This window comes from Martes martes, assembly GCF_963455335.1.
Source record: "Martes martes genome assembly, chromosome: 4".
In the NCBI taxonomy this organism is placed as follows: Eukaryota; Metazoa; Chordata; class Mammalia; order Carnivora; family Mustelidae; genus Martes; species Martes martes.
In genome coordinates, this window is record NC_137891.1 from 612,786 (window position 1) to 629,998 (window position 17,213).

General features: G+C 69.9%; 3 protein-coding genes across 9 annotated transcripts in view; 1 reads left to right on the forward strand and 2 right to left on the reverse strand.

Annotated features, from left to right (window-relative positions):
- SCX (scleraxis bHLH transcription factor) overlaps positions 1-1,547 on the reverse strand; it is a 2,010-nt gene extending 463 nt beyond the window's left edge. Inside the window, exons 1-2 of one of the 2 annotated variants that reach the window (XR_013966630.1) lie at positions 829-1,543; positions 2-107 (exon numbers count right to left, since the gene is read on the reverse strand). Coding sequence is in view for 1 of the 2 variants with exons in the window: in XM_080800116.1 (XP_080656242.1) it covers positions 829-1,413 (585 nt within the window). In the remaining variant the exon portion in view is untranslated. Of the gene's footprint in view, position 1; positions 108-828 lie in introns of both variants that reach the window. The other variant, XM_080800116.1, reaches the window with a different exon arrangement.
- Positions 1-5,944, forward strand: part of BOP1 (BOP1 ribosomal biogenesis factor) — a gene marked incomplete at its 5' end in the record, with an annotated part of 26,356 nt that extends 20,412 nt beyond the window's left edge. The window contains 13 exon segments of the mRNA XM_080800100.1: positions 2,999-3,153; positions 3,230-3,347; positions 3,424-3,525; positions 3,612-3,824; positions 3,907-4,068; positions 4,153-4,233; positions 4,304-4,373; positions 4,465-4,597; positions 4,679-4,859; positions 4,942-5,230; positions 5,369-5,453; positions 5,529-5,636; positions 5,719-5,944. Of these exon segments, the coding sequence (XP_080656226.1) occupies positions 2,999-3,153; positions 3,230-3,347; positions 3,424-3,525; positions 3,612-3,824; positions 3,907-4,068; positions 4,153-4,233; positions 4,304-4,373; positions 4,465-4,597; positions 4,679-4,859; positions 4,942-5,230; positions 5,369-5,453; positions 5,529-5,636; positions 5,719-5,872 (1,851 nt within the window). The 3' untranslated portion in view covers positions 5,873-5,944.
- Positions 5,869-17,213, reverse strand: part of MROH1 (maestro heat like repeat family member 1) — a gene marked incomplete at its 3' end in the record, with an annotated part of 63,764 nt that continues 52,419 nt past the window's right edge. For 3 of the 6 annotated variants that reach the window (XM_080800090.1, XM_080800092.1, XM_080800091.1), the window contains exons 31-42: positions 14,873-15,027; positions 12,340-12,502; positions 11,592-11,788; positions 9,150-9,287; positions 8,775-8,889; positions 8,270-8,416; positions 7,941-8,129; positions 7,439-7,597; positions 7,233-7,359; positions 7,041-7,143; positions 6,895-6,960; positions 5,869-6,415 (exon numbers count right to left, since the gene is read on the reverse strand). In XM_080800090.1, coding sequence (XP_080656216.1) covers positions 5,869-6,415; positions 6,895-6,960; positions 7,041-7,143; positions 7,233-7,359; positions 7,439-7,597; positions 7,941-8,129; positions 8,270-8,416; positions 8,775-8,889; positions 9,150-9,287; positions 11,592-11,788; positions 12,340-12,502; positions 14,873-15,027 — 2,106 coding nt within the window. Of the gene's footprint in view, positions 6,416-6,894; positions 6,961-7,040; positions 7,144-7,232; positions 7,368-7,438; positions 7,598-7,940; positions 8,130-8,269; positions 8,417-8,774; positions 8,890-9,149; positions 9,288-11,591; positions 11,789-12,339; positions 12,503-14,872; positions 15,028-17,213 lie in introns of all 6 variants that reach the window. The other 3 variants (XM_080800095.1, XM_080800094.1, XM_080800093.1) reach the window with 1 other exon arrangement.

The following is a 17,213-nucleotide window of genomic DNA, read 5'->3' on the forward strand; positions in this document are numbered from 1 at the left end:
CCCCGGCTTCCCCGTGCAGTTTGGGGAGGAGAGTACGCTGCTGCACAGCCGAAATTGTAAAATTAAATTTCCCAGATGTTCAGGCCCCAGGAGCTCACGCGTGCTGTCTGGAGAGGAAATGGGGATCGGGAAAAGCCGCGCCGCATTTTCTCCCCGCTCACCCTGCTTTTCCGGTGCCACCAAGCACAGCGAGAGCTGTAAATCAGCAGGCCGGCGCTCCCGCAAAGTGGCCGCCCCCAGCCCCCACGTCTCCCGCCAGCCTCTTGTCTGCAGAGCCCACGCCTGCCCCGGGGGTCTGAGTGGGCAGCCCCAGGGGCATGGGCGAGGGCTTTGGGAGAGCTAGCAGGTGCCCCACAGGCTTTAGGCCAGTGGCAGGGGCTGTGGTAGGGCAAACAGATGAGGGTGGGGGAGGGGGAGGGGGAGTCCCCTTCCTTTGGGGACAGGGTTGGGGGGGGGCAGAGTTTCTTGAACCAGTTCTGGTCTGGTCCCCCTGCCTCTTCTAGTTTGGTGTCTTCTCCGCCTCCCAGACTCCCATGTAGCGATGCGTGGCCCTGTCTGGTCGCCACGGGCACCTGTGTCCCTGGGGACTCGAGGGGAGCAGGCCCACGGAGGGCCAGGTCCTGCCGGCCCCAGCCGGGCCTTCCTGTGCTCCTCCCTCCCTGGACCCCAGGGGCACACTGGGTCACAGGTGATGCTGGGGCTGGGGAGCGCTGCCCGCCTCTGGCCAGGGCCTCTGCCCGCAGGTGTGGGTAGCTAGGGTGCTATGGAGGCAGAGGCCGCCGCGGTCTCCCGGTCCCTCTCCGCGGCCGCCCCGCCGGTCGCACTCACCAACTTTCTCTGGTTGCTGAGGCAGAAGGTACAGATCTGTTTGGGCTGCGCGTTCTCGCCGTCGCGGGGCGGGGGCGGCGGCGGCGGCGGCGGCGGCGGCGGCGGGGGGCTGCCCGGGCGCGCGGCGTGGAAGAAGGCCGGCCCCGAGTGGCACGGCTGCCCGTCGCCGCAGGCCTCGCCCACCAGCAGCACGTTGCCCAGGTGCGAGATGTAGCTGGAGGCCAGGCGCAGCGTCTCGATCTTGGAGAGCTTGCGGTCGGCCGGCTCCGTGGGGATGAGCGTGCGCAGCGCCGTGAAGGCCGTGTTCACGCTGTTGGTGCGGTCCCGCTCGCGCGCGTTCGCCGTGTGCCGCTGCCGGGGCTCTCGGCCCGGCCGCCCCCCGGGCCCCGCCGCGCCGCCCCCCGCCCGCCTGCCCCCGGCCCGCCTCCGGGCGCCCTGGAGGCCGCAGCGCGCGGCGTGCACGCGGCAGGGCTTCTCGTCGGAGCCCGAGCTCTCGCTGCCGCGGTCCTCGTCCTCCGACAGCGGGCTCACCTCGGGGTACAGGTAGCGGCCGGCCGGCGCCGAGCGCAGCATGGCGAAGGACATGGGGCCGGCGGGCGCGCCGTCAGCTCCGCCTCGCGCAGCGCATGCCGCCCGCCGCGCGGCCGCCCGGGGCCGGGGAGGCGCGGGTCTCGGGGGCCCGCGGTGGCGGCTGCGGCGCCGCGCGCACGTGTGCGTCCCGGGCTGGAGCGGGGCCGCGGGCCGGGCCTTTATAGTGGCGGCGGCCCCTCCCCCGCGCCGGCCCGCCCTCCTCCCCGCCTCCCAGCCCCCCGGAGGCCGCGCGGAGCAGGGGCCCTCGTCCCGCTGCCTTCTCGCGCCTCGCTGAAGGAGCCTGGAGCACCTCGCTGTCTCTGGGGGCGGGGGGGGGGTGGGAGTCCCCTTCTGGGGGGTACCCGGGCTCTGCTGCCCTCACCCTCTGCCTCAGCAGGGGGCGGGAGGGTCAAGTGGGACCCGTGACCCAGGCAGGTCTTCTCCCCTGGCACTGGTGCTGCGCCACACCCTGTTCGTCTGGGTCTCTCTCTCCTGTGTACACTCGGGCCTTTTGTGGCGGGCAGAGTGGGGAGGGGACGCGAAGCCCTGGGGGGCTGGAGTTCACCCCGCCATCCAAGGCTGCCCCCCACCCCGGGTGTGCGTGGGGTCACTGGGTGGCCCAGCCTCCCGGTGTCAGCCATGCCCTCCAGCTGTGGCACAAGCTTTGCCTTTTGCCTGACACCTTGCTCTCTGCCAGCTTGTGCTGTACCCTGCTGCGGGGCGACCTCCCTGTTCCCTTGGTGCACGCTCCAGGGTCTGTCCCATTCAGGGGTGGCGGCTCCCCCCTCACCCCCATGCAGAGAAGGAAGGCCGGGGGCACAGGAGGTGTCCCCGAAGGATGGCCTCGCTGGGACCACAGAAGTTGGCAGGACTAGGGCAGGCAGGTGCAGAGGGGCCGAGCTCAGGGGGTCCTGTGCTCCTACAAGGGGCCCCTGGGCTCCCCACTGTGCTCAGTCTCCTCTGGGCCCCTCCCCCTGTGGCCACTGTTCAGGAAGCGGCCGCCTGGGCAGCAGTCTCTGTGCTGGGCGGAGGGAGGGTGGTGGCTGGCAGGGGCCTCGACCAGGAATGTGTGTCCAGGAATGTGGCTGCTGGGGGGGGGGCACGACCAGGGAGGGCTGAGGGGGGGTCCACAAATGCCTGCAGGGCAGAACGCATCGGCTTCTGTCTCCCCTTGGAGCGGGTTGGTGGGGTCTTCCCTCAGTCCCTGCCCGTGGCTACCCATTTTTGCCTAAGGCCCCCACCAGGGGAGGGAGCCCATGGGCGATGAGGTCACCCTTGTCTGTGGCTGCCCAGAGTCCTGGCCAAGGAATCCAGGGGGAGGCTCTGGGGTTGGCACCACTTCAGTGGAAAATGTGAAGGTACAGCTCCGGCGCCTCTGAGGGCCAGTGTGGGGGGGGGGGCAGCACTGGCCGCCGCGCCACGTCACACCCCAGGGAGAGGGCATGTGTCAGGGTGCTTGGGTACCGTCCCAGCAGCCTCGAGGCCCGTCCCCTCGCTCTCGCTGGTTCCCCCCCGCCCTGGCCTGTGACTCCTGGGGCGCTTGCAGGGAGGGATGGGCATGGTGGGCACCCGATGCTGACAGCCTGGCCTGCTGCCCCAGGACATCCGGAACACGGTGGGCAACGTGCCCCTGGAGTGGTACGATGACTTCCCCCACGTGGGCTATGACCTGGACGGCAGGCGCATCTACAAGCCGCTGCGGACCCGTGACGAGCTGGACCAGTTTCTGGACAAGATGGACGACCCCGATTACTGGTGCGCAGCCTCGGGCCGGGGCCAGTGGGGGCGGGGTGGGGGGCTTCGGGCTCGGCTCTGATCACAACCCCCCCAGGCGCACGGTGCGGGACCGGATGACTGGGCACGACGTGAGGCTGACCGACGAGCAGGTGGCCCTGGTGCGGCGGCTGCAGAGCGGCCAGTTTGGGGACGGGAGCTGCGACCCGTACGAGGTGAGTGGCAGCGGCTCGCCCTGGGTGTGCGGGGGCCGCCACAGAGCCCGGGCCCACCTGTCCGCTGTGCCCTCAGCCGGCCGTGGACTTCTTCAGCGGCGACCCGATGCTGCACCCGGTGACCAACCGACCCGCTGACAAGCGCAGCTTCATCCCGTCCCTGGTGGAGAAGGAGAAGGTAGGCGCCGGCCGCCGGCCAGACCCCCGCCCCTGCAGCCGGCCCTCCGCCCCCGCGTCCCCGCGCTCACCGCCCCGGCCTCGCAGGTCTCTCGCATGGTGCACGCCATCAAGATGGGCTGGATTCAGCCGCGCCGGCCCCGGGACCGCAGGCCCAGCTTCTATGACCTCTGGGCGCGGGAGGACCGGGACGCCGTGCTGGGCAGGCACAAGATGCACGTGCCTGCGCCGAAGCTGGCCCTGCCCGGCCACGCGGAGTCCTACAACCCGCCCCCCGAGTACCTGCCCAGCGAAGAGGAGGTGGGCCGCGCCCTGGGGTGGGGGTGGGGGTGGGGGTCCCCGCTCCTGGCCCCGGGCCCCCCGCTCACCGCCGTCTCCGTAGCGCCTGGCGTGGGAGCAGCAGGAGCCGAGCGAGAGGAAGCTCACCTTCGTGCCCCGCCGGTTCCCCAGCCTGCGCGCCGTGCCCGCCTATGGACGCTTCATCCAGGAGCGCTTCGAGCGCTGCCTCGACCTCTACCTGTGCCCGCGGCAGCGCAAGATGCGGGTGTGTGCGGGGGCGGTGCGCCTGGGGAAACGGGGGGCCCCCCCAGGGCGTGGGGCGGGATGACCTCGTGCTCTCGTGGCCCAGGTGAACGTGGACCCTGAAGACCTCATCCCGAAACTGCCGCGGCCGCGGGACCTGCAGCCTTTCCCCACGTGCCAGGCCCTGGTGAGTGGGTGGGGGATGGGCGGGGGGGGCGCTCGGGGAGGGGTGTCTCCTCACCGACCCTCCTCCGTAGGTCTATAGGGGCCACAGCGACCTTGTCCGTTGCCTCAGTGTCTCCCCGGATGGCCAGTGGCTGGCTTCAGGTGAGCCTGAGGTGGGGGCATTGCCAGCGGGGGTTGGGGTGCTGCTGGGGGCGGGAGGGCAGCTGGCGAGGGCCTTGTTCACCGTGTCCAGGCTCCGACGATGGCTCAGTGCGGCTCTGGGAGGTGGCCACTGCCCGCTGCATGAGGACCGTGCCCGTCGGGGGCGTGGTGAAGAGCGTTGCCTGGAACCCTCGCCCCGCCATCTGCTTGGTGGCCGTGGCGGTGTAAGTGGGCGGCCTGGGATGCGCCGGGGGCCACGGGTGCAGACCCGCGCCTGACGGGCCGCGTGTCACTCTGGCCTGCAGAGAGGACTCGGTGCTGCTGTTGAACCCGGCCCTGGGGGACCTGCTGGTGGTGGGCAGCACGGACCAGCTGCTGAGCACCTTCGTCCCGCCCGAGGAGCCCGCGGCGCAGCCCGCCCGCTGGCTGGAGGCCTCGGAGGAGGAGCGCCAGGGGGGCCTGCGGCTGCGCATCTGCCACGGGAAGGTGTGGGGGCTGTCGGGGGCTGTGGGGTCAGGGTGGCCAAGGGCCAGGGAGGGCGCGACTGAGCCAGCCTTGCCTTCTGCAGCCGGTGACGCAGGTGACCTGGCACGGGCGTGGGGACTACATGGCCGTGGTGCTGGCTGGCGCGGGGCACACACAGGTGCTGATCCACCAGCTGAGCCGGCGCCGCAGCCAGAGCCCCTTCCGCCGTAGCCACGGACACGTGCAGCGCGTGGCCTTCCACCCGCTGCGACCCTTCCTGCTGGTGGCCTCCCAGCGCGCTGTCCGCCTGTACCACCTGCTGCGCCAGGAGCTCACCAAGAAGCTCAGACCCAACTGCAAGTGGGTGTCCAGCCTGGCCGTGCACCCTGCAGGTGAGGGCGGGCGGGGCGTGGGGGGGGGCGTGCCCCCGCAGGTGAGGGCGTGGGGGGGCGTGGGGGGGGCGTGCCCCCGCAGGTGAGGGCGTGGGGGGGCGTGCACCCGCAGGTCCCCACCAGCCCCTCTGCCCCCAGGAGACAATGTCATCTGTGGCAGCTATGACAGCAAGCTTGTGTGGTTCGATCTGGACCTTTCCTGCGAGCCGTACAGGGTGCTGAGGTGAGTGGGGGTGGGGGTGCCGGCCGGCGGGACCTCCCCGGCCCTCCCGAGCCCTCACCAGCCCCTGCCCTCCAGGCACCACAGGAAGGCCCTCAGGGCCGTGGCCTTCCACACCCGGTACCCGCTCTTCGCGTCTGGCTCAGATGACGGGAGCGTCACCGTGTGCCACGGGATGGTGTACAAGTGAGTGCGAGCCCCACGCGCCCTGCCTGGCTGGGGGGAGGGGTGCTCCCCCACCTGAATCCCTCCGCTCCCCTCCCCACAGCGACCTGCTGCAGAACCCGCTGCTGGTGCCGGTGAAGGTGCTGCGGGGGCACGTGCCGACCCGAGACCTGGGGGTCCTGGACGTGGCTTTCCACCCCACCCAGCCGTGGGTCTTCTCCTCGGGGGCCGACGGCACCATCCGCCTCTTCAGCTAGGCCGCCCGGTTTCCGTGGGGGCGGGGGGCACGTGTGCGCTCAGGACCCTCAATACAGGTGTTCTCCCACCGACTGCCGTGTGACCTTGATTCGGGGTTTCCGACCGGCCACCCCGCCACCGCTTGGGGCCTTCCCCGGTTCAGAGTCTTCCTAAATGGGGTGCAGGCGCTCCCCGCTGCCCCGCGAGGACAGGCTAGGTCCTTGCACTCCCACGCCACCTGCTGAGGACCCAATGGCTTTATTGGAAACCGGAGTTGGGGAGTACAGCTGCTTGCCCCCCCCCCCCCCGCCGGCGCTGGCCTCCTGCAGCCTCTCCAGAAGGGCAGGCATTGGACCCCTGTGTGGCGGGGGTGCCGGCAGCGCCCGACTCCGCCTCGGGCAGGGGCTCCTTGGGGCCCCCCCAGGGGGTTCAGACCCGGCTGCTGCTGCTTGTCGGGGTGGTGCCGCTGCGGGAGTCTCAGGCGAACTTCCCCAGGCGGCCCAGAGTCTCGGCAGCCTTCACGCGCACCAGGGGGGCCGGGTCCTTGAGCAGCAGCTGGAGCGCTGGGGGACGGGAATGGGGGGGACAGCAGTGGGGGGGACAGCTGGCTGCTGCCGAGGGTTGCCTGTGCAGCCTCTAGAGGACGCCCTGAGCCCGGGGCCGCTGCCAACACCCCACCACCCAGCCCGGGCCGGGGCCCACCTCTCCCCTGGTGCGCACCCCCCTCCCGCTCCCGCCCCCGCCCCCGCCCGCTGGGGCCACCCGCCCACCGCCCTCCTAAGACAGGCCTCTGCCGGGAGCGCCTGAGAGCCAACGGAAAGATAGTTTTTCCTTTTTTAGTGTTTTTTAAGCTCTTTTGGAACAGTTAAGAAGTTTCCGTGAATTACTAGAGACGATGAGGTCACCAGTGACAGGGGAAAAATCCTTGAAATCCAGGAAAATCACTTAGTCCCCCCTGGTGCCCACAGGTCAGTGAGGCCCCGCGCAGCCGGACAGGTTGGGGGTGGGGGGTGGGGGCGGGCGGGGCATGCCCGGGCCTCACCTGTGGTGAGCGGCTCCAGGTCCACCTGCGGCCGGTGCTCCGCCTCCGCGTGCAGCACCAGGAACCCTGGGCGGCGGGGCGGGGTTAGGGGCGTGGTCAGGGGCGGGCCCGACAGGCGGGCGTGGCCCGAGGGGGGCACGGCTCACCTGTGAGCATCGGGGCGGCAGCGCGGACGTCCTCCCAACTGCTCTTGAAGTAGAACAGGCTGGTGCTCACCAGGCGGCCCAGGAGGTCTGGGAGGTGGTGCATCTGCAGAGAGGCCGTGAGCGGGGCCCCGCGCGCCCCCGGCCCGCGCGCCCCCGGCCCCCGGCGCCCCCGGCCCCGGCCCCGGCCCTCACCAGGAGTTTGCAGGCGCAGTTGAGGAACTCCCCGAAGTGCAGGCCCCGCCCCTCCCGGAGGTGCTTCTGCAGGGCCGCGGCCAGCTCCTCGCACTTGAGGTTGGGGCCGCTCATGCACAGGGCGAACCTGCAGGCCTGCGGGTCCGGCCCGGTGAGTGCCCGCCTCCGAGAGCCCCCCCCCCGCCCGTCCCCTGCGGGGGACTCACGCTGCTCACGGCGGCCTGGGGATCCTGCAGGTGCAGCAGCAGGGGTACCAGCCCGCCCACGACCTGCTCCCGGAACACGTCCTCGCAGCCCCCGCCGTGGCAGGCCTTGTTGAGGTGCCCGAAGAGGCGGATGGAGGCAGAACGGAGCTCCGTCTTCTCCTGCGGGGGTTGGGGGGGGGGTGTGTCTGCCGGTGCCGGGCCTCAGGCCACCTCCCTATGCCACCCTCCCTGTCCCTGTGTAATGGGCATGTGCCCTGCCCAGCACGGGCACCCGGGGAGGGATGGAGAAGAGCTGGCGAGAGAACTAGCCCTCATGGGACTGGGGCGGCGCCGGGGAGGACCCCAGCCCCATACTCTAGAGGTCTGCGGGGGGCACGGGGGTGACACCCATGCTGTGGGGCCCAGGTAGCAGGGTAGAGCCGGGGCCTAAGGCTCAGAGAGGAGGTGCCACGGGGGTGGGAGGAATGTGAGGCCTCGGGCCCCCACGCCCTGCCCAGCCTACACTGTCGAAGAAGGGCCGGATGCGGATGGCGACGTGCAGCAGCACAGGGTGCAGGTCCTGGGGCTCCATCAGGTCCAGCAGCCTTGCCAGGCCCACCATGGCCTCCAGGGCCACCAGGCTGTGAGGGTCGTCCCTGTCGTCCAGCCCGCCAAGCACCGCTGTCAGGAGCTGGGGGCCGTGGGCCTGCACCTGGGGGGGGGTGCCCGCATTCAGCTGTGCCCCAGGTCACGAAGCCCTCACCCCGCAGACCCGTCCCCATGGTGCTGCCCGCTGGCCCCCCGCCCCCCTGCCCCCATGCCCAACACCAGTGTCCACACAGCGCTCCTGACCTTGTCCGGGGAGCCAGAGGCAATATTGGCCAGGCCTCGGAGCACCAGCCGCCGCACGCTGGCGCACGGGTCCTTCTGCCGGGCCGCCAGGTTGTCCAGCAGCGACTCCAGGAGCGTTAGGTCATTCACCACGTTGCTGTTGAGCAGCTGGAGGCAGAGGTCCGTGACTGCCCACTGCACTGACCCCCAGGGCCTTGTCCCCACCCTGGGCCTGGCCCACACTTGCTGGGAGCAGTGCACGTGGCCAGTGCCTCGTCTCTGACTCTTGACCCAGCTCACTCGGGGCCCATCTTTGGCACGGTCACGGTCAGCCACAGAAGGGCTGCCCAGGGAGGGATGCTTGGGGCCCCGGGCAGAGGGCCCCGCCCCCGCAGAGGGCCCAGCACGGACCACACAGCCAAGGCCTCTCTTCATTGGGCACACAGCGGGGCCGTCTCCCACCGGTGGGGCAGAGCATCCCCTGCCCTCTCAGGCCCCGTGGCCATCTGGAGCAGGTAACCCCTACCTCGGCCAGAAACCCCGTGGAGGTGACCCGCTGGATCTCATATGTGCTGCCCTGTGTGCACACGAGCGCCGCCATCACCAGGGGCAGCCGGGGGCCCGCAAACTTGGCCATGGCGCTAGGGAGGGAGGCCAGCCACACACCATGAGTATTGGGGCCTCGGGCTGCCCTGCCCCAACTCCCACGTGGACGTGAGGGCTGCCCCTTCCTCCCCTCCTGGGCCCTCACCCCCTGCCCCAAGTTGTCAGCACAGCTGCCTTGGTGGCCTCCCCACTTGCGCACACCCAGGGGAGGTCCCCAGCCCAGCTGTGCAGCAGGGCGGAGGGCCCTGGTCCTCATGTGTGGGGGTCCCAGGGCCCCAGACAGCCCAAACCGAACCTGGCCAGCCGGGCGACCCCCTCCTCGTGCCCTGCTGAGGTCCTGAGCAGCTGCCAGCCTCCCTCCAGCTCCATGTGCTGCACCACGTCCTCGCTACCGCCCCGGAGCAGCATGGCCTGCAGGGCCTCCACGGCAGAGCTGCGGGGACATGCGCACGCGGGTCTGGGGATGCCAGAGGCCCCCCGCGTAGACGGATGCAGCCTCCTGGCAGGGGGGGATGTCTCAGGGCTGCCTGGCCTGTGCCCTGCCAGCAGCACCCTCTGGGGGCCCCTCAGGCTCCCCCCATCTCGAGCTGGGCCCCAGGAGGTGGGTCTGGACCCTCTGACCACCACCCCAGGACGGGCAGGTGGGGGGTCGCTGCAGGCAGTGGCCCCAAGGCCCCACGGCACCGGTAGTGTCAGAACCTACAGAGTTTTTCACTTGCCTTGATGACCTCCATTTAATTAAGAAACAGAAGAAAGAGCATAGAAAGTTGTCGAGAAAAGCGACGCCGAAGGCAGGTCAGGGTCTGACTTGCGAGGGGTCTTCGAGTGAGCGGCAGGGGGACCCGATGCGGGCAGCCGGAGGAGCAGTGTCCAGGCACCCACGAACGAGGCCCCCGTGCTCACAGGCGCACAGCCACACCCTCCCCGGGAGACCCCAGAGCCCAGGGAAGGGATGGCAGGTGGGGCCCCGTGCAGGTGAGGAAGGCAACCCTGCCCGCAGGCCAGGACGGGGCTGGCGGCTGGCTGGGGCGCGTCCAGCCCCACCTCGACCCAGGCGCTGGGGGGATGGCAGCGCAGCCGTGCCCGCCGCCTTCACCCAGCCGGGCCGGCACCTGCTTCTCCCGTCTCCCTTGCAGGAGCGGCTGGAGCCCCCAGGGCGCAGCTGGGATCTCGCAACTGCCTTTTGCCCAGCTGCCTGGGAAGCACTCGGGGCTGGCAGCGGGCAGGCGACGGGCGGGACCCCACGGGCCTGGGTCTCGGGAGAGCACAGGCACCGGCAGAACCCCGCGGCAAAGCCTGTAGCCCCGAGCGTGCTCACCGGGGCTGTGGGGGGACGCAGAGAGGGCGCCGGGACCACAGCGCCTGCCAGCCCCACCCCCAGGGCTGACCTCTCCCCGGCGAGTGGCCCCCTCGCCCCGGGGCAGCACACGGACGCGGGTGTCCGGCCGCGGGTTCCCGCCGGGCCTCCACGAGCGGCGGGGGCTCCGTGACCCAGAAGGCTCCTTCAGGGCCAGTTCCGGTTCCCACGGGCTGTGACCAAGCTCAAGGGCTGGGACGCAGGTTGGGCTGAGAAGCGCGTCGACCGCTCGGATAAGGCCCCACCGTGGCCTGCCCGCCCTGCCGCCCAGGGCTCTTACGGATGTGGTCCTTCCCGGGGGCGGACTTCCGAGCCCCGGCCCTGCACCCCTCAGCTCAGGGGTGGCAGCGGGGGAGCCCGATGGGGGCTGGGGGCTTGTAGCCCTGCAGCTCCCGGGCCATGGAGCGCGGTCGGTGCGCCGGGCCCAACGCGCCAAGTCCATTCACGTTTTCCGCTTGGTCTGCGCGGACCCAGAAGGCTCTGGCGGACGGTCTCTGGCCAAAGGCGCGAGTGGCTCCTGTGCTGGGGCAGCCCAGTGGGGTTGGGGAGGGACGAGCAAATGCTGCCCGCTGCGGCCCCCAGGGCCACTCCTGACCCCACAGGCCTGCAGTGGGGGGGGAGGCAGCCTCAGCTCACTGTCCCTCGGGTTTCCCGTGTCGCCCTGTGGCCTGGGGCGGTCACCTGGAGCCCTGAGGTGCCTCCCCGGAGGGCGCAGGAATGAGCCCAGAGACCAGGACAGGCAGGCGGGTGTCCCGGCGCCAGAAGCTCTGGTGACCGCTGCTGGTAGGCTGCTCCAGCCGCCGGCCTGCTGCCCCAGGCCCCTGGGCCCACTTGGCAGAGACCACAAGGTTCCTGCACCCCAGTGACAGCTGCAGGGGAGGGGGCTGTCCAGGCCGGTGGTGTGGGGCTGCTGCCGGGCCCTCCCGGCAGGGCTGGGTGTCTGACGCATCTGAGGGGGGGCCCTGATGGGGCGGGAGGGCGGCGGAAAGCCAGGGCTGAGGACTGAGGCGGCACACGTGGGGCTGTAGGTGGGGGCTCACCCTGCGCTCCTCTGCACCCCAAACACTCCCCGTGGCTCCACGTTCAAGAGGAGACAGGACCCTGGACCTACCTGAGTGTCCTACAAGCCCCTGCGGGCCACGGGGAAGAGGCAGCTGCCTCCCCCACAGCCCCTAGCCCCGCCTGTGGGACCTGGGACAGCATCCCCGGGGGAAGTGCCAGTGTCCCAGACACAAAGCAGCCTCTGAGCCAAGCCCCCAAGGCCTGGCCTGCGCTTCCGGTCCTGTCCCCGACTGCCAGGATGCCGGGCGGCCTTGCACACGTGTGCACACACACGGGCTCGTGCCACAGTGCCGGGGGCAGTGGGGGGGGGGCGCCTACCTGCAGGGCTCGAGGGTCCTGGGGGCTGGAGCAGAGGCCGCGCTCCTCCTCTCCTTGGCCTGCAGGGTCCGCGGCAGCACGACGCCCACGGTGCAGCTGACCCGCAGCAGCAGGGCCGCGAACAGCTGGGGGTAGAGCCCGAGCACCGCAGGCCCGGACGCCGGCGTGCTCATGACCTCGTACAGCGCGCACGTGGCCTGGGGACAGGGGCCGCTTCAGGCTCAGCCCTCCCTCAGGGGCTGGCCGCGGTGAAGGCTGGGCCCCGCACCCCAAGACCGGCCCAGCCTGCGGCCCATGCTGGCACGCGGCCCACATGCGTGGAGAGCTTGGCCCCAGGGAAGCCCGCGGCCTAGCTGGGCCGTCACGGGCCGGAGGCAGGCACGGGGGGCAGTGCGGCCGCCCCGGGGACAGGCCTCCCGCCGTCTGCGCTCGCTTCCCGAGCAGGAGGAGGACGGAATTCTCACAGCTGCTTTACTGCCGAAAATGGTGCCAAGAGGGCTTACTTTTTTCCGCAGGATGAAACGGAGTCCCTGCCCTTGGGGACCAACACCTGTGGGGCCTTTACGAGCCCGGCCTCCAAGCGGGGCTGGCGCCCGTACCCCTGTTAGCTGCCAGGTGCCTGAAGGGTGGCACCCGGGCCACCTGTGGGGTCCTCCCGCCAGGAGCAACACGGCCCCTCACCGGCCTCCTCGACGAGCAGGGGCACGGCCATGTGGGGCCCCACGCGTCACCCCGGGGCCCCACTCACCGCAAGGGGTAGCAGAGTGGCCTCGCGGCCCGGGGAGCTGCTCAGGAAGGCGCGGGTCTCCTTGAACGGGACGTCCCTGCTCATCTTGTCGAGCAGCAGCCCTAGGACCTGCGTGGTGAGGCCGGGCTCCACGGCCAGCGCCCGCCACAGAGTACAGGTGTGGCTGGAACGGGGCGGAAGGCCAGTCACCCCCAGGTCACTGCCGGCCCCGCACCGTGGCCCCCCGACGCGCCCACGAGCCTTCACTCCCACCAGCTGGGAGACCACCCCCTGACCTCGCATCCCATCGAACCCGCCCCTGCCCCTGGGGGTCTGGGAGGCAAGCGGCCGGCCACAGAGGGCAGGAGAATGGGGCGACGTGAACACAGGCCCTGAGGCCCCCCGGGAGGTTTTCCCGGAGGAGAGAGCGTTCTGCAGGCCTCGGCCAGAGCGAGCCGGGCGAACCAGGACCCGGGAGCGCGACTGCGCCAAAGCCACCCCAGTCCGTGCCCGCACTGAAACGACGCGCGTCAAATGTCTGGTGGGACCTGGACGTCCGGAGAGCAATTTGGAAAGCACAGCCGCCACCCTTCCAAGACACGGGAGGCCTGGCGCCAGCTCGGCCCAGCCGCGCCCACGGCCACGGGGACCCCGGCCGGGAGAGGTCCCCTTGAACTCAGTACAAGAGCCGGGAGGGACAGAAAGGTGAGGAAGAGGAGGATGAGTCTCCAAGAGAAAAAGGACAGAAAGTGTGCAGGACTGAGGACAGACGCTTTCGGCCTCCAGCAGCCCGGCCCAGCCCCCCACCCGCGCACGGAAAGACCTGTCAAACCAGACTCCTGACTCCACAGAACGTTCAAGGGCAGCCGGGCGAGGGCACCTTCCCATCCCAGAGGCGGAGCCCGCAGACTCTCAGCGGGGAGACGCCAAGGACCCACCGCGCAGAAGGAGAGCGACACGGGCCAAGCTGCGGCCGACGTGGCCAAACACGCGTGCCCAGCAGGAGGGGAGCGTGTAGCGTGTCGATGGGGACACGGGGAGGCGCTGGGCATGGTGGCTGGTGGGCCCCCGTCCACCTGTGTCCAGGGCAGGGCCCAGCACCCTTCTGACCCCAGACACAGGGCTTCTGTGGACACTGCCACGGAAGGGAACAGGCATACCACGTTCCAATCACTTTGCTTATGGACAGATTTCAATTTCATATGATTTTTCACAAGCCACAAAGTATTATTATTTTGATTTCCTTTCCTAACCACTCGTAAGCCCATCGTGAGCTCACACTTTGAACAAAAACCAGTTGCTGGCCGGATCGGGCCCACAGATGCCCCGTGCAGATGCCTGGGCTGGGACAGTTTTGCTCTTGTGCATAAACTGGGGGGGGGGGGTGGTGCCTGCAGCGACCCCCCCGCCCAGCACATGTGCCCCAGAGCAGAGACAGAGGGCTTCGTCAAGGAAGCCAGAAGGAAACGCCGGGGGTTCTTCTACGCTGATTCTGTTATCTGAGCTCACGATGGAGCGAAGCGCGTGTCTAGTGACAGCAGTCAGATGGCGAGACACTTTGCGGAGTTTCAAGTGAGGGGCACACAGGCACTACGGTGGGGGTGGACAACTTCTCTGCCCCCGTCCGGGCCGTGGATGGTGCCGGTGACACCTCCGCGAAAGGAGAAGCAATGGGATGAGTGGCGAGCAAAGGGGCGGCGGCCCACAGGAGTGGCGCAACTGGCGGCCTGTGAGCCACAGCCAGACCCTTCCGCGTCCGTGTCCATGCAGAGGCCCAGAGGGAGCCCCGCGTGCAAAGGCCCAAGCTGCCCAAGGGAGGTGCTCAGGAGCCGGGCTCTGCGCACACAGGGTCACTCTCAGGGCCGCCCACCAGAACAGAAATGGGGTGTGACTCCCGAACTAATTCAGGGACAAAACAAATCCCCAACAAAGGCCCAGTCGAGCTAAAAAGAGACAAGAAAGAAGATCGAGAGAGAAGAGGCGAGGCGGAGAAGTCGCAGCCGGGGCCGGGGCTCCCGTCACGCCAGCCGTGAAATGGGCCATCTGTGTCCGAAGGCCAGGCTGACAAGGCTGACGGGGACAGGACGTCCGACGATGTACCCCAATGTCGGGGGCGTCCCTGAGGAAGAGAGGCGTCCCGACCGGGCGGCGGGCCTCCACGCACCTCAGCAAAGACACAGCCGACACGAGTCAGGGAGAGGAGAGTGCACGGGGCAGAGGACAGCAGCCGCCAGCTGGGGGTGGGGGCACGCGGACCCCCGCGTGGGGCACAGAGGAGCCCAGCACGGGAGCTCCAGGCCTCACCAGCAGCAAAGGCAGGACCAGGGCACAGGCCTCGGGCAGAGAGAGACCCTCTCCTTTGACGGTCGCTGGCAGAGAGTCAGGAGTGGAAGTGCGAGTGGGGGACCCTCCCCAGCGGAGCAAGGGGCTGTGCACACTGATGCAGGAGGGGCTGGCGACAGGTGGACCCTCGAGTCCTGTGTCTGAGCTGGGCCTTGGCCTGGAGCCCCGTTGCCGGACCCCAGCCCGCCACAGGCTGGCACGTGCCACGTACCTGTCAAAGGGCAGGGGGCTGCCCAGGAGGCTGGCCACCACGGCGGCGCAGTGCTGGGACGCCAGGAGGTACACGCTGTGCTGGGCGGCCTGCAGGATGTCCTCCTCCCGGGTGTCCTGCAGCTTCGAGCGGAGCACGCTCACGAGCTCCGGTACCTGCAGGCAGTGGGCCACGGACGTCAGGCCCTGGGCCCGCACCCACAGCCCAAGCCAGTCCAGTGCCCGCAGAGCACTGGGCCCTGGGGAGAGCGGCTGGCTGTGAGCCCCCCTCAGCGGGGTCATGGGGAGAGCAACCCCACAGATCCCACTGCTGGCCACCAGACCCAAGGGAGAAGGCAAGAGCCTGGCACCCTCAGGTGCAGTCACTGTGGCCCGAGAATGAGGACCTAGATTCCATGTGGGAAGTAACATGCACCTGAGAGGCCAGCCAGGGGCTGCAGGTGCCCCGTGCACACGGGGCGGCGGTCTGTGGGGCGCGCGGAGCATGGGGGAAGAACACTGGGGTGCACATGGCAGTCACCAGCCCCTGCGGGGCCCTCATACCCCCAGGCAGGGACGCGCAGCCTCTGGCCGCTGGAACACCACACTCGGCACACACAGCCGCCCGCGTCAGGCAACAGGGTGAAGGGTGCGTCGGGACAGGGAGGACCAGGAAGCGGATGCGGGTTCTTGGCCTGCGCTGGGGCATGGCTGGCCGCCGCCACCGTCGCAGAAGCCACAGGGGCCGGCGGGTGCAAGGAGCGGCGGGCGGAGTGTGACCACAGGCAGCCCGTGCCCCCGTCCCGCGCTGGTCCGGCAGGCCCTATTCCGGGCACGGCCTTGTCACTGCGGGTCCCTGGGCTGACACAGAGCGGGCGCTGGCCCCAAGCACCGGGATCCACGACCCTGGGGGCTGCATAGTGGCAGACACGGGCTTGAGAGGACAGCAGACGAGATGGCGGCAGGCACACGGTCCCCCGGACGAGGGCAGCCGGCAGACCCACGCACTGCCCCTCCCGGGTGCCCAGGAGGCAGGAGCGGCAAGAGGGGCCTGGCCACGACTGTGACGGTGGCACGTTCCAGGCCAGGCCCACGCCGGCCAGCAAGGGCACGTGGGGCCCGAGGCTGGGGAGGGGGTGTGGGGGCCGTGTGCCCAGGTGGGCAAGCGAGAGGCCCCTGGCTGGGCTGCAGGGGCAGGTGCTGTCACGGTCATTTCTCAAAAGACTTGTGACCATGACAACACTCTTTTACAACTTTGGGTACAAAAAGCAGATTAGTACGCTCACACCAGGGTTGTCCTCCCACCGACCTGGCTGTCACTGTCTTCTGGACCCCACCTGCCGGGGCCCCGCCACAGGGAGCCGCGTCCTCTCCAGGCCGGCCGGGCGAGTCCCAGCAGTGAGGACGCGCCGAGCCCGGAGGGGCGACTTCCACGCCGGCTGGGCCCGGGGTCCTGTTCGCGCCGGTGCCGCAGCGTCCACAGGAACTCCCGCCCCCCGAGGCCGGGGCTGAACGCGCTCCACTCTCCCGGGCTCTCGGCCTGGACACACGGCCCGCGCGTGCGCCGGGCTGCGACCACGGCTGCCGGCCCACCCGACGTCCGCGTCCCTCGGGGGTCCCGGCGGTGAGCCCGTGGGCTGCGGGAGCGAGCGGCTTCTCCCACCTCGCTCACTTCGGGTGCTGGCTCTGCCCCGACTCGCCAGCTGTTTCCTTCCAACTGGTTTGGTGGGTTTATCCCGCGTCTCTGATGCTTTCCTTGCTTCTGCCTGTTTCGCTCAGCACCTAGAACCCCAGTGCGAGGCTGCGGAGGCTCTCGGCCCAGGGTCGGCTCCAGTGAGCCAGCCCTGTCCTGTCCCAGGATGGGGGTCTGCGTTCCGACGGCCCACCGTGTGGGGCTCGGCCTGCTTGGTCATTCCGGGCTCAGCTTTACCAGCCCCGCGCCTGCATCCCCCCGGGGCCGCTCCACCCCTGCTCTCGCTCTCCTGCTCCGTGGTTTCTTCCCGGCGCCTTTGCAGACAGGACCGTTCGCCGCGGAGCCCACCTGCTGTACGTGTGCAACTCGGGGGTCTCTGGGGTGCCCAGAGCGTCAGGCAGCCGTACCTGCCCATCCGAGAGCGTCCCCGTCACCCCCAAGAAACTTCACGTGCATCAGCCACCCCTCCCCGCCCCTGGCAGCCAGCAGCCCCCCGGCCGTCCGTGTGAACGTCGGAGCTGTGCACTCACACCCCGGGCCTTTGGTGCCACGTGTCTTGAGTTTTGCACACATCTCCCAGGCGCTGCACAGGCAGCCGGTTTCAGCTTCATCCCGCTTGGCTGTTGAATCAGGACCCGCTGTGTGGGGAGCGCGCATTTTACTTCCGTGT